The sequence below is a fragment of the Puntigrus tetrazona genome, chromosome 12 (genome assembly GCF_018831695.1).
Source record: "Puntigrus tetrazona isolate hp1 chromosome 12, ASM1883169v1, whole genome shotgun sequence".
Taxonomy (NCBI): domain Eukaryota; kingdom Metazoa; phylum Chordata; class Actinopteri; order Cypriniformes; family Cyprinidae; genus Puntigrus; species Puntigrus tetrazona.
In genome coordinates, this window is record NC_056710.1 from 7,663,903 (window position 1) to 7,690,504 (window position 26,602).

At 36.8% G+C, this 26,602-nt stretch overlaps 1 protein-coding gene across 2 annotated transcripts in view; it reads left to right on the forward strand.

The window, feature by feature from the left end:
- rnls (renalase, FAD-dependent amine oxidase) overlaps nucleotides 1-26,602 on the forward strand; it is a 33,624-nt gene that overhangs the window by 797 nt on the left and 6,225 nt on the right. The window contains exons 2-5 of one of the 2 annotated variants that reach the window (XM_043254395.1): nucleotides 609-714; nucleotides 834-979; nucleotides 2,133-2,294; nucleotides 20,932-21,105. In XM_043254395.1, coding sequence (XP_043110330.1) covers nucleotides 609-714; nucleotides 834-979; nucleotides 2,133-2,294; nucleotides 20,932-21,105 — 588 coding nt within the window. The remainder of the gene's footprint in view (nucleotides 1-608; nucleotides 715-833; nucleotides 980-2,132; nucleotides 2,295-20,931; nucleotides 21,106-26,602) is intronic. The other variant, XM_043254396.1, reaches the window with a different exon arrangement.

Genomic DNA, 26,602 nt, shown 5'->3' on the forward strand with positions numbered 1-26,602 from the left:
AGTCAATTTCATCAAAACTTGACAAACTCAACTGAAAAGTATTTAATATTGAGCAGTTTAATGCAAGTTTTATACAAAGAACAGGTTAAATTTAGGCATCTCTTTACATTAAAAATATTGATCAACATACATAGAAAATATCTGATATGTTAAACATAAGATTAACGATTCTTGTTTTATGTAAGAAAACCATTGAAGTTTTCCAGCAGGTCTAGTATTTTTTAAATCAGGTATTTGGTCTGTATTAAAACACAAATACACACACACACAAAAGGGGGGTTGAGCATTTATTGCAGCGAATTTGCAGTTTTGCATATTATTTACACAAAAACAGGTTAAATTCAGTGTATCATAGGCAAGGTGTGACAAAGTGAGCTGCTCTATTGTCTTTACTTGACTATTTACTGTACAATAGTTTTTGGAAGTTTGTGCAATAATAATGTAATTACTGATCACTTATTTATTTACATTGATGCTAAATCATAGTATGTTTTAATTCAAATGTTTTGTTTATTTACAATAAAAAAGTATAATTTTACAGGTCATATTGACCTGGTGATATTTTGAATAGATGTCTTTTTATAAGATATTTTGCATTAATATCATAGGGGGGCGAATGTCCACAAGCAGAAGTCCAAATGATCCTTCATGCACAGTTGATCTTGGTGCTCAATATATAAGTGCAACACCATACTACGCTCATATTCACAGCAGGTAGGCTACTTCTCAGAATTATATCTGATCTGTTATATTATCGGTCTCATTTTTCACTTTAATATTGTGAAAATAAATATTTGGGTCTTTTAGTCACTAATACTCTTTTATGTTTTTAGTTTTTATGAAGAACTCTTAGCACAAGACATTTTAAAACCTCTCAATGCTCCCGTTGAAGGCATGATGTTAAAGGAAGAAGAAATTGTGAACTATGTGACACCCCGTGGAGTGTCCTCCATCATCAAACACTACCTCAAAGAGTCAGGTAGATCATTTGTGTTTAACTATTTCAGCAGATTGTTTTCTTCTCTTTTAGCTTTAGGTCACACTGATATACACTACTTTTCAAATGTTTGGGGTCACCAAGGTTTTTGTTTGTTGTAATGACATTAGTACTTATTCTGCCAGGATGCATTAAATGACGTTATATTAAAATATAAAACAGTTCATTTAAGTTGTGACTGCATTTCACAATATAACTGGATTTACTGTATTTTTAATTTAAAAAATGCCAGGCAGTTTGTTATAATAAATTGTCTACGTTTTATTTAAAACAAGTATTAAAATAGCAAAAAATAACATTTGCTGTAGCGTTTTCCATCAGGGCAATTTCACACAGAAATGCTTTTTATATATTTACACAATCGGAGAAGCAAGACGGATTTAATAACCGATTTTATCGCTGTTCATAAAGCAGCTGTTTTTCATCAGCTGTTTAATGACAGAAATGTGCTGCCAGAAAAAATTATTTTTGGGTCAGCGAGACCTGAGTCATCCAGCTGTTGTTCCTTCTAAATGTTACCTTTCTAGAAATATGTCTGATTTCCTAGAGAGAGCGCAGAAGAATTTGGCCAGACCGTGCAAGCTGATTTATGAACTCAGAGATCATGACTCTTAGTCAATAATCTCAGTCTTTAAAAAAACAGTTCAGGATGTTTTGATACTGTGCATGTGCTGGAACAAAGAACGAAAAGCAGCAGTCAGATGGAACTGTTTTAATGTGTGCAGCAACACTGAGAAACAACACGGTTATTTAAAGATCAGGAAAACAAGGGATTTACGTATAAAGTGAATTTGCACTCTATTTATCACCATTGCTCTGATAATGGTATCGTATATTGCTGTCAACATTGTTCTGTCACCTTATGCCTTTTGTAAAAAACGATGTGCTAATTCACATAAGCCTGTTTTCCGTCTAACTCAGGGATTGGGTTTCTTTTCACAATTGCTCTCTTATATCAGAAATCATGTGGAACTCTTTGCATGTGCCTTAAACCCAATATTGACTTCTCGACGATACATAATCTGACCTTTCTTTCTGTCTGACTTTCTTTGCGATTCTTTCTTTCCCTGTTTTTCCTTTTTTCGTCTCCTTTTGCTGTGTGCGACGTTGCTGAATGTGCTCCTCTGCACTTAAGCAGGAGCAGAGGTGCTCTACGACCGACACGTCACTCACATTCACCGGAAAGACACCGGCTGGGAAGTGTGTCGCAAAGGGGGAACGCCAGAGCGGTTTGACATAGTGGTTTTAACCATGCCAGTACCCCAGATACTTCAGCTGCAAGGAGATGTGGGATCTTGTGAGTACATTACCACATTGCCGCAAACACATATGCTGTACACACATATGTTGGCCTTAAAACATAGCATAACTTTTGGTTTTGCAGTCTGCCTTTGTTTCACATTTGATTATTTTCTTTAATAAAACATAACCGATTTAACATTCCTAATAAAGAAATGTTCCTTTAATGCATAACTGCATTGGACAGATGACAAAAATGCATTCAAAATTCAAAATCGAATCTGTTTCTTAATTTAAGGGCCTTGTTTACAAAACAGCGCAAATTAGCTTTAAGTCCCATTCACACCAAGAATGCTAACTATAAAGATAATGATATTGGCACCCCCTGCCAGCGAACGAAATTGTTTATTCAAAGCACATGTTCATCTGGTGCTTTAAATTCTCTAGTTCCTGACAGCAGGATGGATTCCGATTGGCTGTTGACATTTGTATCGTTCATCAGCTAAACTCTTTATTACTGAGAATTATTTTTAGAACTGTAGCTTTATCGCTGTCTGTATACTCGTGCTTGGTGTGAACGGGAGTGCAATTTCGTAAAAGTGTGAATGGAAAACATTCTGCAGGTGATTTACTGACAATCCGCACATCGGGGAACACAGACGCATTTCATTTCCGTAATAATCAGTGCAACATACCAAGAATGGTGCAAGTTATTGCCTGCTTTAAGACATTAAGGCTTATTTCGGGGCATTAAATAATGCAGAGAACACCAGTGAATTGACGAGCAAAAAATCTTAGTAAATCGCAATACGTGATTCATTTATATACTCTGCTCCCATGAATTTATAGATCAAAAGGGAAACTCCTACAAATGTCTTTTTAGTGCAGAATTGTTTGTATCTTTAGTAATCCTTACAGTGTGTTTTTCTAAACGACTCAATGAGGTTTTGCACTGGTGCAAGCTGTTAGTAAAATCTGCCACCTTTAGTATTTTTTTAACTTGCCTGGATCTCCTGGAATGAAAGATAAAAGTAGAACACAAAATCAACGTTGCTAGGGTCAAAGGTCATCTGCTCTGTTGATTTGGATATGTCTTCATATCCTAAATGCCTAATTTTTTTTTTTACAATTTTTGAACCTTGACCCCACCTTTTGTTTTTTTGTTTTTTAATCAACTTACCAGAAATCAACACTTTGAAAAAAATGTCGGAAAATCTATATTGTACTTAGTAAAGCTCTAAAATGTGAAATACATTTTATTAATTTTATGACTCAAATTTTACTCAAATTTACAGTTTCTTTATAGTTGGTTCATAGATATTTTTAGTTTAGATTTTATTCATTAGATAGCACCTAAAATTTTTCCTTCAAGGGCTTTATTCTTTTTGTTATATAACAAATATTAATGGTTTTTGATAGTGTTTTATTTTTAGCAAATTGCATGGGGTCAAACGCAACACCAAAGTTGCACACAGTTGTTTAACATAACAATTTGCCATATTGTATGTTCAATAATCTCAGATCTGCTTTCAGATGCACACGTCCACCTCTCTTTTACATTCATTCAGACTTTTCCTGGGCCGGTGGGCTTCAGAGACCCCATATCGTCACCTTAAACTGTTTTCCAGCTGCCTCACGGCTGCAGGTTAACATCAGGCTCCAAATTGGTATTCTCAGTATGACGTGTTTGAAATGGTAAAACATAAGTCCTTAAGTCGAAATATGGAAATGGAAGAGTCAGGTCTGGGCCTTCTGGGTGTTGGAGCTTCTGAGAAACTGTGAATAATGCAGGGTGTGAGGAGAAAGTCACAGGCTCAGAAAAAGAGCTGCATCGCAAATTAAGGGATGAATGAAAAATGGAATGAGACAGCTGAAAATGGTGGAGGAGTTGCTAGCGAAAAACTGTGCTCTAAATGGTTGTGGTGTCACGCACAGAGCAGCAAAAGTAGGGCAGAGGCGGATGGGTCTCTACGCCGTTGATACGCCATGAAACGGCTGCGCTGGAGCAGCTGAAAAATTAATCTGAAGTGGTCTGGATGGAGACGGAGGCCATGTGATTAATGTCACAGTGCAGTTGCACAGGACTTCACATAACCGAATGCAAGAAGAGGGTCGAAAATATAAGAGGGCCATAATATGTGTAAAAAAAATTCACACACAAATTGTAGGCCAGTTTTTTTTCTTAAATACCCATTCAGAGTTGGAGGTGAGAATTTTTTTCCTATAGAGATTATGTTGATTTATTGTTTGGCAGGCTAAAGTCAATGTAGGCTCTCATTTAACTGCTACTTCTGTCAAATCATAGTTATTTTAAAGCCACTTCAACAAGATATGGCTTTTTGGACTCTTTTAAGTGTTATGCTGTTTTGTGTCATGACTAGTTTTACTGTGAGAAAACCCATGTGTTCAGAAAAACACTGCTCCTGGGAGACATATTACAGCCGTTTCTTGAAATTCCTTAAACCCTTCTGATCTTTCATTTTTAGTGGGCTGTGTTTTTCATTTGTGACTTTTTTTCTCTCCTGCGTACATCTTTGTTTTCCTAGAACATATTATCATATTTGGTTGGAGGTTTTGTAACCTTTTGTGACCCATCTGAATCTGCATTGTATTCATAATTTTAAGTAAATGAGTCATCTATCAAAAGTGTACTTTATATATTTGGCTTCTTCATAATTTTATATATAGTTACAGCGCCTTTGGGACTGATTTATGACAGAGCTGATGATGTCCAGAGCAGATTGCTTACATTTGTGCAATTTTTAAAATACAGCATAGCCCAGATCAAATATGCTATCATTTCAAATTTTGGGGCAAGTAGAATTTTATTTATTTAAATGAGTCTATTTTTATCATGCGTTTGAAATTATTATGGTTTCCACAAAAAATATTAAGCAGCAAAAAAGGAATAAATTGCCATTTTAAAATGTATTAAACTAAATAATACTTGATTTGATTGAATTTTTATAATATTTCACAATATTACCGTTTTACTGTATTTTTTTATCAAATAAATGCAGCTTCGGTGAACAAGACATTTTTCAAAAACATAAAAAAAAAAATCTTACCAACCCCCAAGCTTTTAAGCTATAGGAAAATGACCAAAGCCTGAGAGAAAAGCTTCATATTCTCAGAAATTGTGGTATTAACCAGCATATGGATAAAACATGTTCATTTTGTGTTCATTGTCCTGTTTGCCATGATGTCACTGTTAGTGTTCCCATCTGTAGTGGCGGCTGCTGGACAGTTGGGGGCAGCAGGCAGGTACGAGCCCATTGGCACTTGCAGAGATGCAATCTGGAAATAATTTTCACAGATTGGAGCTGCATGCTCAAAAAAATGGATGCCTCACACTTCATGCTTCATCACAGCATGATTCCACAGAAGTGTCTGTTGACCTCAGTTTTAAGCCTTTAGGTCTAATGTGTGTTAAAATGATTATGAACGCAAAAGCAAATTGATTGGAATTGTTTTAATGCTGCTTTGAGAGGTTAAAAGAATGCCATAAACAGCGTTAACACTAAAATAAGAGAATATGTTTTGCTTTTACTTTTTACGTGTTCATTTACACCTTTCATTTGTACCTCAGATAAGAACAAGAACAGCCTCGAGAAAAAGAATAGATAGATAATAAAAAAAAGCAACAGCAATGACTGTATCTTATATAGACAAAAGAATATTTATTGCAGGTTTTTATTGTAAGTTGTATTTTTGATTAAGTAGATAATTCTTTAATGTTGCAGCATAGTGATTCACATGATAATGATTCATATTCCACATGAATTTTGTGTATTCTTGGCTTGTGCGTTATTATGCTTTGTGGTAAAATGCAAATACGAAACTTTATTTATTTATTTTGTATACACTTTAACAGGATTTTCAGGGGATGATCTTGAGCGGTTCTTTATATTGCTGTGGTTACTGGCAGAATAGCCATAGAAAGCGATAAAATCCAGAGCAGCCATATTTCTTTTAACCTGAACGCAGTGACAGTCTCGTCCTTACAGCCCTGCCCTTACATTCAATGGACTTTGGTTTTCCCAGTGGCTTTCCACGTGCAGGGGAAATGAGGAGGAAACATGAGCGTGTATCATTTGCAAAAGATGAATGAACTCTATGCTTGCTGCTGGGCTGTGGCGTGCCTGATGTGGATCGGAGCCCTCTCTGGACTTGACTCTGATTTGTTTCCTCTAATATATTACTGAACATTTCGGGTTAGCGGTTTGACTGGGGTTATGGAACATACGTTTGAGCCAGAGGTGCTTTGCCAACTCTGATGCATTCAGTTGCAGCCGACTTCCTGACAGATCCTGTCTTTGCCAGAAATTCCCCCTCCTTAATGTTTGGATGTTTTTCATCATATTCTGCAACAATTTCTTCCTTAATTCTTTCATTTTAGCTGTCTGCTGTCACTGACATGCTCCACCAGCTGCCAGAAATTAACATGAGAGAGTGGAATGCAGCTTTTGCAAGCGCTGGCTCAGTCCCTTTGAATTGGAGTGACATAACACGTTTGAGCGCTCTCAGACGTCTGATTTCCTTCATAGTAACTCCACGATCTCTTTAGGGACTAGCTCAGGAAACACGCCACACGCACGCACACACACACACACACACACACACACACACACACACACACACACACACCCTAATCCTGCACATGTACATAAACTAGGGAGTGTGCATTTTTGAACATAAAACACTGGGTCTGGCTGTTCCTGCACATTAGAGGATGTAATCTATGACAGGTGGTTCGGCCTGTTCTCCAGCGATGCAGTAAGGCTGAATAAGTACATTTCAAAATTAGAATCTGATCAGCATTCACTTCCACTTTGGCAGGCTTGCTTAAGCCTATGCAGAACCATTTCTGCTTTTGTGGTTAAAGACAGAGAAGACGCTAAAGAGGAAGTTGAGCCAATGCCTGCACAAACGGTTTAGATTTTTTTTGTTAAAAGCTGAGTAAATGTTTCACAAAGCATATCATAGTTCATTTTAAACTATTCAAAAGTTTGGGGTCAGCTTTTGTTTTTGAAAGACGTAGTACTTTTATTTAAAGTGAGATTGAAGACATTCAGGGTTGCGAAAGATTTCTATTTCAAATAACGTCCTACTCATTAAAGATTACTAAAAAACAATGTGCCATTGTTATTGTCCTATCGTAGCAAACCTTATAACAATGCAAAAAACTTATTTACTCATGATTTATGAATCCTAATTAAAAAATATAGACCCTTATGAAAGGTTTGAGAGTAAATACAAATTACATTTTAAAACATATTAAAGTAGAAATAGCCTAGATAATAGACCGTTTCACAATATTACAGTTTTTACTTTATTTTTTGTCAAATAAATAGTTTGGCATAAGAGACATTATGAGAAATTACAAACATTTTTTGAATTTTAAAAGTGTGCTTCCATCTACTCATTCTCTTCAGTGAAAGTTGGACACATTTTTTTAAACCATTTTTTTTAATGGTTTGATTGATCAGTTGATTGTTATATATTGCCTTGAGGATTCCAAGCAGCTCTTTAGTTTTACAGTCCCACTCCCTCCAAAGTTTATGTTTCCCTTTCAAGTGCTGACTGACTACCTTTAACCTCTTTATATCATATTAAAGCTGTGAATCATAACTCCTGATTCACTCAGCGGCAGTTTATGGGCCACTTCTAAATGCATTTATGCAAACTGCATCTTGATATTTAAGGATGACAAAGTCATTATTGATGTCTGTATATAGGAGTCATTGACTCAATTGCCCGCTCTTTTACTCTCAATGAGTGATGGTGCGCCCACGCCCTTTCCTATTGTGTGCTTTTACTTCCTGTCCGGCCCGTGCGCAGGTCTGTCAGGGCGCACCGAACTTAGCAAGCCTTTGTGCCTGTAAGTGATTACGTCATTGTGCTGAAATAGGGCATTTCTGCAGCTAACCTCCATGTGGCCGGCAGTTACTCGTGCAGATCCTTTCCACGGCCCAGATCCCCTGACAGCCTTGAAACTATGCTGATGTTGAGAAACACGATTCTTCATTTCTAATGAAATTAAAGCTCTATTTTTGGCGGTCTCTCTCTCTCATGTGGTAATCAGTCTCCCTGGCTGCGTTATTTGATTTGGGGTCTGGCTGTGCGAGATAGGTAGCGTGCTGATTATTTTACTTTTTTTTCGGTTGCCTTAAAAGAGCGGTTGTTAATCAGCAGATATGATAAAAGGCATGACAGGATGCGTCGTTAAACTTAAAACGGCGCTTCTTTTGTTCCTCGTCACCAAACATAAATATCCAAGCTTTTCGTTTGGCTAGCAATTACCTTGAGCTCCTCCCGTGCTCAGAATACAATAAATGTGTCAAGTTACATCATCCTCCTCTTGGTTAGAGATTCTCTTTTTGTCTCTCATCGAGTGGCTGTCTGGGTCTGCTGCTTTCAAGTCTGGAGTGATGTAATCCCTTGTTCTGACTCCTGACAGAAAGGCACGCTTATTTCCCCTGCACTGTCTGGGTGTTGTGCGCTAAATGGATACTTAGTCCTCCTCTCTCCACAGCTCTCTCAAAGGCACTCAGGAGACCAAACAATAGAGGGATAGCGGGGGTTTTTCTTCTTCTCATCACTCTCTCTCTTTATAATTGGGTCACTTAACCCAGTCAAATTAGACCTTGGTTTGTTGTCGACAGTTGGTGCAGTACCTTTGTTCTGTGTGTCACCTTTTGACGCATCAGACTGATTTGACAGATCATGTCCATTTTGAATGAAAATAATGCTAAGAAAAAAAGTATTTAGCATTAGCGAATAAGCAGTTAATTTAGATTACTGTGTCAGAATAGGAGTGCCACTTAAAAATAAAACAAAGAAATCCTTTATCAGTGTATACAAAAATAACTGAACAATTTTTAAGTAAATTACATCAATTAACATTCAAAACGATTTATTTAATTCATATTGGAAAGTAATTGTTAAATATTTACTTGTGTGCAATAAATACTGCATGTGTAAATATGAAATAATTAAAAAGCATGTCTTGAAATGTAAGTTCATTTGGATCTTCTAGTTGCTGTATATCTTTTTTTAAAATGTATAAGAAAAGCAGCTTGCCAATGCAAACCAATTTTTTAATGATTATTTCTTAACATTCTAAACATGAATTTATATGAATGTTTCTACATGTCTTTGTATTTGGTCATTTGAAAAATGGTTAATAGTTAAATTTTTGAGTAGAGAGGTAGTATTTTTAGGTGAACTATCCTTTTTAATTAAAAAATTTTAAAGACATAGAACAAATTGTCTTTTCTTTATTTTGTTGTATATTCAAGTGAAACTGCTTCTCATACAAAAACAGGTTGTTTGAGACGCATCATCAGAGAAAACAACTGATGTCATTGTAAGAGAGGAAGTAATTTTGATAAAAGATTACAAGGGTGCATTATAATACATTAATAATGTGCACAGACAAGTCATGCATAATAAACACTGCAATAAGAAAATAAAAATGGTTTATTTTCAGTTCATAGTGTTTTTAAATACATGTTAAATATAAATGTAAATATATTTTTTTTTAAATAATTAATAAACAGTTTTTTTCAAGGGAAACGGAATTTAAGGATGTTAACCATAACATACTTCAAACACATTTTTGCATGCTTTTCAATGTGTCCTTATACAAACCTTATTCAGGAAACTGCATAAAAAGAGGAAGATGTAAGGTGCACAAAGCTAAAATTAGAGTCACACCCAGAAAAGAAGATACCATAGTCGAGCATGTGAGAAATTGAGCCCAAACCTCAGAGTTGCAAGTGTAAAATCCGTCGCTGCCTAGGCTCACTGTGACTTCAGAGGCTTGAGATAATCTCACCCCTGGTGTGCCAAGAGCGAATGCCATTTTTGGGTAGTGCCATGATCTGTATTTGGATTAGAACAGAAGATGAATGAGCAGTGAATTGCTCTCTAAATTAAGAAGAATTTGTGATGCAGAGAAAGAGCTTCTTTTGACAAGGCCGGGAAAGGCTCTGGCTAAGTCGTGCTCCTAATAGCAGTTCCCTTGCCAAGCCATCTTAAACTGAAATGATCTTTTATGAGTAATGGCGGCTCTTGCACATTTGCATGTCAGTTCTCTGCTTTGTCTGTGTCATCATGCGCTCCCGATTTAACTTCGGCTATACTGCACAAAAAAAGAACCGTCTGCCCTTATAAAATAGAACCTGTACTGTGAGATACTAAAGTGTTCTTTTTTCGTTTAAATACAGGAAGAATGTGCGTTTTACACTTATTAGTCATACGTTTGAGGAAGCTCATAGTAACACATTTTTATGATGCTTTTGTAAAAACTGTACTTAGTAAGTACACTTACTAAGACCCGCCTTGAAATGTGCTTACTGACCAATCCTGCCTTAGCGGCTGTTGTCATGTGCTATTTTGTCACACAGCCTTTTGTGATTTTTAAAGAATGCTTGAATCTGTTATAGACGGTACCTTGATTTAAGCAACCCAGGCTTAAACTCCAAAAATCTATATACGGTTAAATCATGACAGTAAAATGGCAACTTTTATTCCTTTTTACACAAATTATGATTACAGTGTAGCTTAATATGACATACAATTAATCAATATATAGTGCATGATTTGTAAATTAATACATTTTGATGCATCACATAACCAGGTCCAAATGTATTTGTGCTTTTTATGTAGTTAACTTACGTGGTACAGCATATGCTCTTGCAATTTGGAGGCCTCTGATAAATGTACATTTCTTGTAAATGTGAGTCATGATATAAAAAAAGAGCTCAAACTTTCTAAGCTGAAAATGCATTCGAATGCAAACACTGTTGGTTAGGCTTAGATGGTACATTAATTTCAAACCTGATTATAGAGCACTTTTCACCTTTCTAAACTGGCACAATACGTACAACAAGCAACTTAATAAAAGTTTCCTTGTTCAATTTCATTTGTTTTTGATAAAGCTGAACACATTTACTGCCACTTCCCTGACATTTCAGTTTTTGAAAGTGTCGCGAAACAGAATTTTGTAGCAATGCTACCACAGGCACATTTTTCCAATTTCCAATTTTTCAACTTTCCAAGGATTTTAGATGGTTTTAAAAATGTTGTATTACATCCAGAAAGCTTCAGCACTCCAGAAGTAATTTTACTATAATTTAGATAACCAAATTGATTGTGTTGCCACACTAAAGCAGCTTTTATTTGCTCTCTGAATGAGTCTGGAGTTAGAAATGGGACGTATTGATTTCCTATACCACATCACTGAAGGTCCACTGCAGCGCCAGACACACTATACACATTTATGATGAAGGCTTTTAGCATCGTCCATTAGTAAAAAAAAAAAAAAAAAAAAAAAAACAGACTTTTACGCTGTAACATGGATTTCAGCTCGCCATGTTGGAGCAAAATATTCTGTAAAAGAAACAGGCCACCTTTGACCTGCTGCTTAAAATAACCTGTGGCTTGACGTCAACGCGGAAGCCCTCAGGTAGCTGCCCTAAATGTCTCTGTTTGGTCCCAAATTACACTTGAGCTATCTATGAAACAAACCACTCGGGCATGCTGGCAATCGCCTTGTTTATCTAGCAGATATTTCAGCTGACATCAGAGTCTTCGTTTACCTGACTACACAAAAGTGTCCATTATTGCCCTGTTTGCAGGGAAACCGAAAAAAGTCCCTCCAGCAAAAAACATTCATAAACATCCCTGAAAACCTGTGCTGCTTTAAAGTGGCCTGCAGCTGTGGAGGCACATCCGTCTCTCTAGCGGCCAGGGCTCAAAGTCCGGATATAAAGAGCTGAGAAGTTTTCATTTATAGCATCGGCCAAAGCCTGCGGTTTATGGATGATCTGTAGGTGGCCAACAAAATCCTCAGTGTTCTGTGCCAGTGCTGTAGGAGAAAACCTGGACTATAGTGATGGCCATTATCTCTAATGTGTCTATAAGCTTCTTTAATACATGGAGAACATTCTCAGGAACATCTTGTTGCAGATGAATTACAGCACACATTTTGGTTCTTTACACATTTAATCACATTTGGCAGACATATGAAAAGACTGAGCATGTGTTACAGACTTTGGCGCGTTCAAAACCAAAAGTGCCATCATTTGAAGTTGGTTTTCTTTTCAGGCTAAGACTTGAAGGGCAAAACCTCATCCACGGGATCAGCATTTAAGTAAATCCAGCCTACATTGGAGGCCTTTTTATGAGTCACCTTTAATGAAATCACATGGCAAATAAGAGTGGTGATTTATCAGTGTTTGGATACTAAATGTTTTCAGACAACTTGGAGGCATCTGTAATGCTCCTGGCCTTCACTTCTTTAATTGCATACATGAGATAAAGTGCTTTCGCATCCAGGTGGTTTGGCAGCGTTAGCTTCAGCTTGCCTTGGCACCGAGCGTCCACATCTCGTCGGCTTTATTTTTTCTAGTGACTCGAATATAACCTGGCTCTCATGAGTAGTTGAAAAGGCAATTCGGGCCTCTTCCCACCCAGCGTGCTGTACATCATCCCAATCACATTGGAGCAAATATGTGTTGAAACGTGGTTCATTAGGAGCTACGCTTAATGATGGACCTCTCGCTCCTGTGCAAAGCCCCTTTGAATTGGAACGGTGTCAGTCCCCCTCCACTTCACCCAGACTAATAAATACTTCTTATTGTTGGACACAGTTCACCAACAAGTGCATTAAAGGTTAGCTAAACAACATTTGACTCCCTTTTTTTTGTTTGGTTTTGTTTTATTTTTTCTCTCTCTTCCTTTTTATTTTCGGGAAGCTTTCCAGAACCTCTCAGGCAAATATTAAATCAACCTTTAAAGGGCTGAGAGATCATAAATTGGGAAATGGTTCAGCTCTCTTGTGCACTCTGTGTAGCCTTCCAGTATGCTTGCTGCTGTGTGGCGTCCCAGAGGGTAGCAGCAAAGGCCAGCCCTTCCAGGGAACAATGATGAATGCTTGGGAGTTGGTGCGCTTGCAACAATGTTGCCTCAAACAATCAAACAATGCCAACGTGAAAAAAATGACCACCCAAATTCAAAAATAAACTTGTTTTGAATTTCTACGCATGCCGTATGTGGCGCTTCTTTGAGTATTTAAGCTTGAATTAACATAGTATGACATTTATCATATGGCCAAATCTGTAGTCACGTTGCTACATATTCTTAAAGAAAAATTTTTTATTTTTTTTTTGCAAATGCTGTTTGTACTGAATGATTCTAAATGAAGATAATATAATGACACCAAAAAAGAAAGTCATACAGGTTTGGAAATCCATTACCAAGGGGAAATTAAAAGGATATTCAGTTCTATCACCATTTACTCCATGTATATTGTGGGACTTTCTTCAAATGAAAACAAATTAAGATAAAAAATAATAATCTTGCTCTATGAATCCATATAATGTCAGTGTACGAGACCTCCAAAGTTGATGCTTCAAAAACCAGACAAAGTGAACATCCTAGTGGATTGCCTCTTATATCAAGTAAAGATGTTAAAATTGTTTTAAAGTCATAACATAACATAACATTCTGCGACGAAGTGTGTGAAAATTAGCCTTTGTTAATCAAAAATGTATCTGTAAATCATACGTTTGTGTGAAATGGAATGAAAATTGTGGGAGTTTTACTGCCTCTGTGTTCATTTAAACTGGAAACTGGAAAAAAACTTTATGTATGGGTAAGTTTTTTTAGGTTTTGCAGAAATGTATGAAAAGGCACGTATTTCCAGTGAGCCTAGGCTGCCTTTAATAATGATCAAATTTTTATATTGGGACACCCCTTCAAAGTAGACATTCACTCTTCACAATGGTCCCTTTTGTAATCATTTCTCCAGCACTGAACACCAAGGAGACCTTACTTTACTTGGCCGTGGGTTACTCATCCCACCTTTACATCACATCCCCGGCCACCATATCACTGATGTTTCCAATTAGGTTGACAAGGAAAAAAACTTGATCCCCAAGACCCATTTCTTAAAAGAATAGTCACACGTATTCCATAGCCGCTGCTGGAACAGTCCCAGCTGACTTTGTGTGCTCAGAAATGACACATTAGTAGCCAAAATATGCACTTTGTTTTGTGAGAAAATGCCCTTGTATCGTAATTCATCACCTTCTCCCTTTTACCCCTCATTGATTGCCCATGAACCAGAGAGGTTGTTGCAAAATAGCTCTGGATTTATATTTTCAAGCCAAGCAGCATTTATGATGTGTAACGAGCCCAGCAAATGACATGCAGCTTTGCATGAAATCACAACCCGGAATGTTTACATGCAAATAGCACTTTTCATCAGCCTCATTGTTATGTTAACTGTTACTAATTATATCCACACGGACTCATTTGAAAATGGCACATTTACAAAATAGAGGCTTCTTGATAGAAGTTCTTGATAGAATTGTGTTCGTATTTAATTCAATTTCAGTGTTAATTAAGTATTAATAATAAGCACTTACATTTCATTTTATGTTTTGACTTTGCAGCTATGATCATCTTGCACTGTCCACCATCTTGAATTGATTTTTCTTTGCTGAGCATTTTGTAATTACCTTCGGCGCTACTTTAGAATTTGGCAAAAACAAGCTATCTTAGAAGGCAGGATTATCATGCTGCCTACATTTTGGCACAGTCCTTGGATTGGTAGCGTGCCTTAAACGCTTTATAATGCTTCCTTCATAGAAAACTCACTAGGTTTTGGAACAGAGCCTATATATATGCCAACAGAAATGCATTTGCGAATGTATTTATAATATGTTTCTGCATATTCTCATCACTGTAGACCTTCTGCATTCATTCTGAAAGACAAAAGGATTGTCATGTATAGCCTACACTGAACATAAGCATTTGGACGTGGATGAGGTTAAACACCTATTCAAGTTCAAATACTCGTCTCTGGAAACCGCAGCATTACTGTGCATGAGTAATTTGAGATCTGTTTTGTGTGTGTATGTGTGTTTGTGTATGTTTGTGTGTAGATGTAATGCAGATGTGCATAACTACCTGGGCTCGAGCCAGATTCACTCCTACAGGTTCCCTTGGGTCCTTACTTTTCTAATCACCCCGTAGCACAGTAATTCTCCACCCCCTTATGCGAACACACACACAAACACACACTTACAAACTCACGCACACGTGCTTATGAGAGAAAGCTTTAAAAGGAAGCCTTATATCATGCTTAAGCATGAGACCACCAGACCGTGTACACAACTTCTGCGCTTTATTTGCAGATTTTTTTGTGGATTATCTGTTGGATAAGAGATCAAACCTACCACATCTTCTTATTTGTGTATTATTAACTGAGATGTTAGATGCCTTAACATGTTGCCGACATGATATGGTGCCACTTTTGAGTTAAAAGCTGGCCATTAACTGCAAATTCTGTCATTTTGCAGACACACATTGTAAGACTCACTGTATTGATTAAGAATCGCTCTGTCAACAAGCTGAGTTTCATGAACGTTTCACCCACTCCCACATCAAAAGAACCAGGGGCCGCAAGTGCAGGGTTCAACACATGCCCCCGAGCGGCCAACTGGAAAATGTTAACCTTCTTGTCCCAGAGCTGCACGCACACACGCTCACAGATACTAATGTAGTCACTCTCACAGCCAAACACGTGTCAACGACTAGCCTCGGGTTTCTGCCGTAAAGCAGCAGACAGTTTGCTTTTTCAGGTTAGACAAGCAAAATGCTCACAGTCAGGTGACGGCTATCTTACAGACAGCTTATGATGCTTTGGTATTTACTTGGGAGTAACTAGAAATCCAGGCTTTTGTCTTTGTGTGCTTTCAAATGTGCTGCATGTATGTGACAGAATTTAAGAACAGGCGGTGGTTAGCGTTGCCTTATTTTCCTTTTTCATTTTATCTAAGCTACTGTTGAAATTTTTGGTGTCCTGTAAGATTTTTTTAAAATGGAATTAATGCTTTTATTCAGCAAAAACTGAATAAATCATTTATTCAATAAAGACTGTTGCAGCGTTACAATTTTTTAAAAATAAATGCTGCTCTTTTAAACTTTCTATTCATCAAAAAGCCTGAAAAATATCATAAAATATTAAACTTTAAACTTTTAAACTATTATTCTATTTCTAAAGAATCATGCGACACTGAAGACTGGAGTAATTGCTACTGAAAATTCAGCTTCGCCATCACAGGAATACATTTCATTTTGAAATGTACTGTATTAAAATACAGAATAATTACTTTTAATTCTTACTGAATTTGCTGTAAATAAATATAGTACTGATGAGTATAAGAGATTTATTTAAAAAACCTTTTTTATTTTAAATCCTATCCAAACTTTTGAATAGAAAAAATGCGGTATATGTTCACTTTCTTAAAGTGGTAGTTAACCTAAAAATACAGACTAACTAAACTCACTCTGAGTTCTGAAAAAAGATTATTCTCAAATTTAAACTACCTCTTTACATTTTCTGTAACTGTTCACAGATCTTGGTTTGGATACTAGACAAATGCTACAAACTACACTCCTTAAATAACTAGATTACCATCGGAAGATGCTTTTGGTTCATTCAAATTTGACAAAGTCTAACTCTATTGGACTCCATTTATTTATTTGATAATGTTTTGATAAAACTTTTTATTATTATAGAAATCACCATATTTTATAATTACATTAATGTGCACAATTGTGTACATGTAAGATCTGATATTGAATAGTTAATTATTCAAAAACTATGCTAATCTTCAAAAACACAAATGTAAAATAAGATTAAAGTAAACATCAAAGTACATTAAAGTGTGTGTCAGTATATTGTAGTCAACATTTGAAGTGGATCAAAAATATCTATTGAAGTTGTCCTAAAACTTAGAACCAAAATGTGTTCTTGTCTTAGGACAACTTTTTTGATCCACTTAAAATTATTTAACAGCTCAACTTTGGTAAAATTTTTTCATATCTGTAATATTTGACTTGCTCCTGATAGCTGCAAGTGCAGTTTTAGAATCACATCTGTCAGTAAATACAGTTGCCAAACACTGACTTTGTGAATGTAGCCTGTGTGAGGTTGATCCTGCACATACAGCGTAGCTGTCAGAAGCCCCTCCGCTTTGCCCTGCTTACACAGATTGGAGATTTATAACCTCCAGACAGATGTAAAGCAGACTCTAAAGTGGTGACAAGTGTCTAAAGAGGAAGAGGACATCAGGTGTGTGTGTGTGTGTGTGTGTGTGTGTGTGTGTATAGCCCTACAAGTGAATGTGCTTTCGTGTAAGGCATGTCTCACATTGAGGCTATGCAGGGCTCACTTACAGAGCGCTGTAAAGAGTCTTTTTTTTTTCTTCAGGATATTAAAAGAGCTTGACTGTTTGGGTAGATTTCTACTCATGTGGATTTGTTAGTCTTTCGACCGGAGGATGTGTCAGGGAAAGAGGCTAAAGATCACAGATGTGTATAATGAAATCAAATCCCTCTGGTCTAAACTAAGAGGAAATTTTTACTGAAGTACTCACGAGTGCTCTCATTGCATATTAGTGCCATTACTTATCATTAAGCAAGCAAACCATCAGAGTGAACGGACAAAGGATATCTATCTTGCGTAAAGACGTGGAAAATGTAAAACTGCACATTTCAGTGAATAATTTATTACTTTCTTAAGTAAAAAAGCATACATTTGTCTCTCCATGGGCTGGGGACAACTGGGGGCTAAAAGGGGCTAAATATTCCACCAGGTGAACATCATTTGTACAGGTGGATGTGTATTTCAGCTTGTCATTTCAAGTCTAGCTTAAGCAATCTCTTGCCTACTTTAACAATTCAAAGAATAAGTCTTGATTAAAGGAAAGCCCTACACTAGAACTCTAGGAATTATTGTACTATTGTACTATTGCTTAAATGACTTTGCTTGAAATGTACTGCTCAAAAGCATTTCAAATATTGTTTCATAATCGGTGTACAAATTTGTCCCAAATGTCTTTTAAATATAAAATAATCATAGAAACAGTCATAAATGTGATAATTGAATTTTGCATTATAGCATTATAATAAGCAGTATGAAAAATATTCCTGAGTGTTAGATTACAGCAAAGGTAATCTAATTTTGAAAAACAGAAGCAATAAGCACGAACAATTTAATAGGCAACACTGGCTGAAATAGTATGGTTATAGATTGTATTTCTTGGACAGTAATCAAAGTTCTTTCTGACACTGACCATGTGAATCAATAGAAAAAATAGATCATACAAATTAAGAAATGCTGAAATGTATTGAAAGGTTTGTTGATTATTTCTTTGATCTTCCTCTAAGTTCATCTGATTTGTGAGCTCTGAACATGTGGTTAAGCTGAAATCTAGAAGACCAACAGTACAAACCTGTCAGAGGTAATTGCGCTGCCAACCTGAGGGGGCAGAAAGAGGGTGGGGGTAATGTAGGGCAGTATCCACTTTACACCATGACTCAGAGCTTTACTTATACCACATAGAAGCCGGAAAATACATAGCCTGTACTTTTCTTTTTTGAAAGCACGGCTCTAAAAACATCTCAATAGTTGTGGCTAAGCTTGAAGTCATTGAGACCCCTAAATAGGTGGTCTCGTTTTACTTGAAATGGAAGTCGTAGCTTTTTGAAAAAAGATGATTCATTAATGTGCATCTGCACTCTTTGTCCAGCTCTATAGTGAAAGTGATTTCTGACAACTTAAATGGGTTAATGTGGTAAAAAGCGTTCTCATATCTGTATTAGATAACCCTTTTCCCTGTCGAGATCCTTTATGCTGATTAACAATGGTGTGTTCTGTAACCAGATTCCATTACCATGAGGGGAAAAAAAAGAAAGCCTCTTTATGGATTCAGCTGACAGGGTTTGCATTATCCCTTGACTTTCCATGCTCAGATGCCGCAGCAGATTGTCTCAGTACCAAGGGGCACATTTACATGCTCCTAATCTCCCCCAGATGTTCTGCAATGACACAGACAGTGATAAAAGGGACATGTCCGGGGACAGTCATGTGACCGTTTCACCTCTATTGTCGTATTCTATCAGCATCAGTTGGTTGCTTTCTAATCGAACTAACAGTTGGTGGAGCGTTTCTTGTGACAACAAAATTACAGCAGCGGTTGACAATGTTATAGGGGTTTGTGGGGCATCACTGTCATTCACTGAGCCGCACAACCAGAAAGCAAGCAGGTATTTTTATACAATTGTTTTCTATGTAAATACATGCTGAACGACGTGTTGGATCGTCAAAATTTAGATGTTTCTTTTATGCCAAAAATCATTAGGATGTTAAGTAGATCATGTTCCATGAGGATATTTTGTATATTCCCTACTGTAAATGTATTAAAACTTTAGTTCTGATTGGTAAAATGCATTGCTAAGGACTCGGACTCGGACTCTATCCTAGCAAACATCAAAGGACATCAATAAAAGCTTATTATTCAGTGTTCAGATAATGTATAAATTTAACTTTTGAAAAATTGACACTTGTGACTGGTTTTGTAGTCCAGGGTCACACATATAATAAGCAAACAGCATTATATATATTATACATTATTTATTTATATATATATATATATATATATATATATATATATATATATATATATATATATATATATATATAATATGTTTGCTTAGTATCAATTTAATATAAATTAAATAGTTATATTTTTTGATATATATATATGGCAAATTATGCCAAAATCAAGTCAATTTAAAGAAGCCTTTTTTTCCTCCAAATGTATTTCTAAGTATTAAAGCACTAAATTGTTAATAGAATTGTTAAGGGAACTGTAATTGATAAATTGATCGTCCACAATTGTTAATTTACTGTATGATTCCAATGTATACTAAAGGCTTTTGGCATTTTTTTTTACAAAGTGCAAGCCATTCAATGTATCCCACCTAAACTTCCCGTTTCATTAGGAATTGCATTAAAACAGGAAACGAAACTGCCCTTTCCAACTGATTTCATAGGGTCTTTAAACAGTATACAGATTTACTGGGGCCACAGAGGCGGAGCTGAGCCTGTTGACACTTACACTGCCCTTTGGAACTGAATCACACATGTGCAGAGGGAAAATGATGAGTTAGCATTCTGTTCATCACTTTTTACCAAACATCTGTTTGTTGCTTCGGGGGATACTGAGCAGATAGACTAATGTTGATCAGGTCTCTTTGTCGGTTGTCCGTGAAAACCCTTTCTTCCTTACTGGAAACAGGGGTGTCTTTGAGTAGAAATATGCATTTGATTCCACAAGACCTGACCTTTGACCTGCACTACACTTTGTACCTGTGGGCCCTAAATAACTAAAGCAGGCCTTAGTGTGACTGCTTGTTTCCAATAAATAACAGATGTTCCAGACAGGAAACAAGGACAGCATTTTTCAAAAAAAAAGAGCCCCACATGCTGAAGCGAGTCCATCCACAGCGTTCTCATTAAAGTGTCACTCACTGTCCATTTTAGCCTCCATCTCATCTGCAGAAGGGACTTGTTGGTTGTGTTTTATAGCCCTACCCATCAAGCACACATCTATCTCCGTGCTCTTGTCACACTAACCCAGGTGTGTTATCAGTCCTGGTGCTGCAGAAGCTCTGTGAGTTGACGGCAGTGTTTCTTTCATTTGATCTGTGCAATGTGAACGCTACAGGCCTGTTCTTCACAAGCAGCAGTGCTGGCGGCTGTCTAGAGAGATGAACTAACCAAGGCCCAGAGGCTTCATCCTGTGCTTCTGTGTTTGTGTGTCTCTGTGCAGTGATGGGGGAGAATCAGAGGAGGATGCTGGAGGCTGTCAGCTACTCTTCCCGCTACGCACTTGGACTCTTCTACAAAGCCGGCACACGAATCAACGTCCCTTGGGCGGCCAAGTACGTCTCCAATAATCCCTGCATTCGCTTCATCGCCATAGATGATAAAAAGCGCAATTTAGGTCAGTGCCTTCATATTTTCCTCCTCTCATCTCCAACTCCCGCTCTGACATGTTTCGTTCTCTTTCTCTGCATTTTCTTTCTCTGTGTTTCATGTATCAGGATCTTTTTTTTCACACTGCACACAAATCTGATTTGGTTTAAGTTGCTATGTTTTTCAAATCCGAACTGGTGCCGATCGACTTTTACACTTGGTCATGGTCATAATCGGTTTCAGACAGACAGACAGAAAAGACACAGTTTAGACAATGTCAGTGTTTCTATTTTTTTCGGTTGACAGCACTAAAGACATTTCTGATACCCTTGCCTTCCTTTCCACCGTGTTCCTGTCATGTCCTTTTCTGTCCTTTCTTTGAATTGCATTACTGTCTAATTGAGTTTGTCTGCCTTGAGGTGTCAAGAAAAGGGTTGTGTCTTAAAATTATGCTAAATGCTCATGTCTGCACAAATGATAATGTTCGTTTGTGTGAACACGGGTGTTATTTGAGAAATTATACATGAAAAAGTAACTGAAAGTAATCTTATCTTATCTTATGTAGTATTTTAAGGGTTCTGAAATACTTTTGTGTGAATTTTTCACACCGATTACTTTGTAGCCAGATGAAATCAACCTTACTTATTCAAACGTGTAAATTATTCTGTTCCAAAGGCTGGTCCTAACATTAGATGTGTCAGAAATGCCTAATTATTATGGCTAAAACAATATCACATTTATTGTTTACCAAGAGACGCTCTCGGGTTGCACTGTGACAGATGAAGTACAAAGAATAAAACTACTGAATTACAGAATAAAACATGAATATAACTAAGTAGTAAGTAGTTCCTAAATATTTTTGGGTGCTACGAAATCATGCCACATCACAGAGCGCCACGTACAAAGTTTTCTATTAAATTACATTATATTTGTCCCAAAACACTGTTAATATGCCTGATGACTTCACCTTAGTCTTATGTTTTATGTATTTTTTCACCAGTGCTTTATTTTCTTTTAGCTCCTTTCTCTTTGTTTGCTTGCTTTTTTTTAAAACACCAAATTCTTGAGTGGCAACTTTTGCCTGTTTTGTGATTAGATTCACTGATTTGGACTTCCACCTTGAACCATGTCTGGTGTGCAATACCCTTGAGCCGCGACACAACGTCGTTGCACACTGCCTTTCCCCTCCGGTGCGCAAACCTTTTTAAAAAGATAGTCTGTGTGAACAGCAAGACTGTGAGGCAATTCACTAGACTTTGGAAGCATAGCGTATATGTATTCTAGATGTCTTGTATGCGTGCATGTGATATTTGTGTATGCGACTAAAGAAATCTTTTGCTTTTGAAGAATTTGCATGTGATTTTGTTTGTGAGTTTTTCTTCACCAAGTTTGTGTCAGTTCATGACCGAGTATCCGAGGAAGCCCGGTGGAAATAGTCCCGTGAAAACAGCCTCTGCACCTGTCACCTTTCATCCACTCCAGTGTTTCCGAGGGCAACATCGTAATTAGGGGAGCTGTTAAATTTTGCATTCTGCTGCGCTGTTCTTTTAGGCCGACATGCTCCTTCCAGCCTCCTCAGCCTTCACGCCGCCATGCTTTAATCTTCATTTTCATTTCTGTAATGTGTTTTGCTTGTAGTTCCAGTAAAGTAGGTCTGAGTCTGATCTCGCAGAGCACCCCAAGCTCTCTTTGAAAACTTTTTGGCAGGCCGCTAATGATAAGCTATTACTGTGTTCCTGAACGTCTGGCTGGAAACCCATTTGTGCCGTTCAGTAAATGTGGAATGAGCTAGATCTGGGCTGGATGATGGTTTCCCAAAAACAGAACTGGTTCATAATTGATGACGAATGAATTTGATTACATATGGAGTCTGAAACTTTCTTACCAAAATGTCAAAAAAGGATTCATTTTTGAAAGGATGTTTAAGTTATAATTATGAACTTAGGACGTTATTCATTTCACTTGGCCATATTGAGATCGCTGTAGGTAATACTAATGTGTCTGGATGTGGGCGTTGCAGATGTTAATGTTCTCTGGATGTGATTAATTGTCTAATTAAAACATTATGTATGTAATTAAAAAAGGGAAATTGGAGGAATAGTTCACTCAATAATGAAAATCCTGTTATTTTTACTCACCCTTATGTCACTTCTAACAGATCTGACTTTCCTTCACCTGAGGAACACAAAAAGAGAATTATGCCGGTTTCTCTTTTCATTGCGGTCAGTGCCTATGGCATTTGGGTCTTTCAAGCTTCAAAAAGGATGCAAAATGCCATAAATGTAAAATTATAAAGTGGTCTATACAATTTGTGTGCTATATTATGAAAGCTGTTTGTGAAGAACAGATTCACTGTAATCCTTCCTTTTAGTTTGCTGCTGAAAGTCGAGAACCAAATCAGTCAAATTTGTAAAAGAATTATTCAAGTTAGATTTATGAGCTATAGCCAGTGAAAAGATTGGACTTCTCAAGGACATCTGGGCCTAAATGTATGGTCTCCTTTCATTATGTTTTTATATCGCTTTTTAATCATATTTTGCCTTCTTTTAAAGCATAATTTGAAGCATATTGAATATGAATAAAGGAAAAGAGCTTTTATCCTACAACATTTTGTCATTTATAAGATCTCATAAAGGTTTGAAATTACAGTATATAAGTGTGAGTGAATTGTGTGGTTGTGCTGAAGTATCTTGTAACATAAAAAAAATGACACTTAAGTGATTTGTAGATGGGATTTGTTTAGTCAGACATGATAAATTCATTCCACAGCTATAAGGATAACCCCCGTTAGTTTTGTGAGTTAGATTGTGGAGTGTATATTTAATGAACATGTTTATCAAAAGTTGCATTCATTCTGTATGTATGAAAAGTTTCAACAAGAAAAAAATATTACTGACTTCACTTTTAATTCATATGTAATATGTATATTTTCCATCAGGCAAAAAGAAAGCAGTTTCCTATTTACCCTGTGAACTTTGTGACAAGCTCTTCCCCCACCAAGAAATAAGTGACTCAACCAGCAGGCACGGTGCCAGCCCTCTACCCACGCTCCATGACCTCTCTCTCTCTCTCTCGTGCACAGTCACATTCTGGCACATGCACACTTACAAATAAACAGTCAAACTCTTTTTTTTTTTTTTTTTTTTTTTGTTGTTGTAAAGGAAGGTCTCTCTCTCACCCTCTGCTTCTCCTTTCCCCTCCTTTCTACCTGGCACTGTGCCAAACACGTATATAGTCTGACTGCTCTACAAACGGAAAATGACAGTGTCTCCGTGTTTCAGCCATATTCACACTGGTCAGCCAAAGTCAACCTTGACTAGTTAGAACAATTATTTCAGCTCTTATCACTTCAGATACACGAAGCTCTTTAAACAACGCTCCATGAATGTAGGGTTAAGACTTTATGTGGAATTATGTGGAGCTCTCTTTCAGGTTTAGCTTAAATGCTTGTAAACTCTTACATAAGCAAGTGAACAAACTGAAAAAATGACTTCCTCTTTCCCTCACTTAGACTATGCCAGCTTTGCAGCTACTATCTGAAACCCTTTCCTGCATCCTCAAACGGCTTGTTCTTATTGTGGACGATTTCATATTTGTATTTAATTTAACAAACTTGTCTGTTAAGCCATTTAGATATAGTCAAAACGGCTTTAAACATTAATAATAATATAAAGAAAAAAATTCTGATCAAATACTGTAAATGCAGCCTTGGTACACAAAACATTATTTCAAAGACATTAAAACATGTTACCATGCCCAGACATTTGAATCAATGATGTACATGCAGCTGTATAATTTCCATGGAATAATTATATCATTCATTCAACAGAGGCACTTGATTTCTCACATGTACCTACTCTGTTGACACAGTCTATTACCTGTGGCAGTATTGACTTTTTGTACAGGCTTTTCGCACTTGAAAATGTGAACCCAGGGTCATTCTTAACTTTATCTCAAATTCTCTTGTACTGTACATTATCGTGAGACTGTTTACTTTAGTTGCATTTAGCCTTAAAACTAGTTAACTAGCATGTGACTAGGAAAGGTGATTTGCAAAGATTTGTAAAAGAATCTTATACTCACTACTTCTGTAGGTGAGGCTGGATCATAAATAATTTGCGCAAACGTAAACATATTCAGAAGGATCAGGGGCACATTACCTTCACAAACAAAAGTAATCCTCTGTGTCTTCAGTGACTCAGATATCAGGTGTAAATGATGACTGTTATGTTCAATATTACATTCGACAAAGAAACACCTCAACTGCTGAGGATTTACATCTGTTGGAAATGTTGTCATGTAGTTTTGCTCTAGTTATCTGGTCTTCTGTTCAAAAACAAAAGCTTAAACCCACTGTGGAGTTTAGTAGATACTGTTAGTTATAAAATGATCTTCATTTATTATTCCCCAAGGCATTTTATTCATAACTATACTTTCAGGAATACTCATTTTCTTTATTAGTCCAATATTAATATAAAGACCAGGCATTTGAATAACATTTAAATGTGATTTGCCTGACTTTTTCCACATTTATTCCAGCTTTTTTGCCATTTTTGCCAGTGGTCATGATTTAAATGGCTTGTCGTTCTCTGTTGGTCCATAAAACTTTGCTAAATAAAATACATCTTACTGAAGTATAAGGCACCTCCCCACAGGTGATCCATAAAGTCAATGCGTTACCCTGTGAATCTGCCAGAGGCTTTAATATTAAGTTTTAGCCAGTCTCTGTGGTCTTATTCAGACCTTGCTCTCGTTCCTCAAGTGTTAATCAATGATGGCTTTCAGCATCTTCATCCTACTTGGAGTCATTGGGCCAAATCACTCCAGCTGCTCAAACACAACCCCTATGTTTATGGAGCCCAATAAAGTATGATTTCCTCCAATCATATTAAATATGTGTTTTAAAACAGTGTCATTAGAGAAAAGGCTAATATATCAGGCCTGGTCTCAGTCATGGGTCGTGTCTCTGGCAATGGGCTTGGTCCGTAAAGCATTAGATCATGGGGTTGGTGTGCCCATAGATGATATCACTGAGAAACCATCGTCTGGAGAAGAGAAAGCTGGATACTAATATTTAACTCTACTCACGCTAACCTGTTACAGCTAACAAATAAAGCTGGTCATGTCACATTGACAGTGAATATGAAAGAGCTAGCTTAAATTATTAAAGGGGTAATTCACAGACTCATCGCTTACTAATCCAAAGCTGTATAGACAAAACAAAAGGTATTTTGAGAAGTCTCTTAGTGTTTTCGTCCATGGGATCCGATGTTGTTTAGCCCCTAAGGATTTTAAATCTTTTTCCAAATATCATGTTTTTATGTTCCACAGAAGAAAGAAAGTTTGAAATGTTAAGTAAATGTTGACAGAATTTTCATTTATGGTGCACTGTCTATTTAAAACGTCACATTAAATCATAAAAAGTGATAAAAAAGCATTTATGGCGTTTTCTGCTCTCTGTGCTTGTTATCTGACCCTCGTTTTTTCCTCAGTTTGACATTTTTTCTTTAAACTTTTCTCAGTGT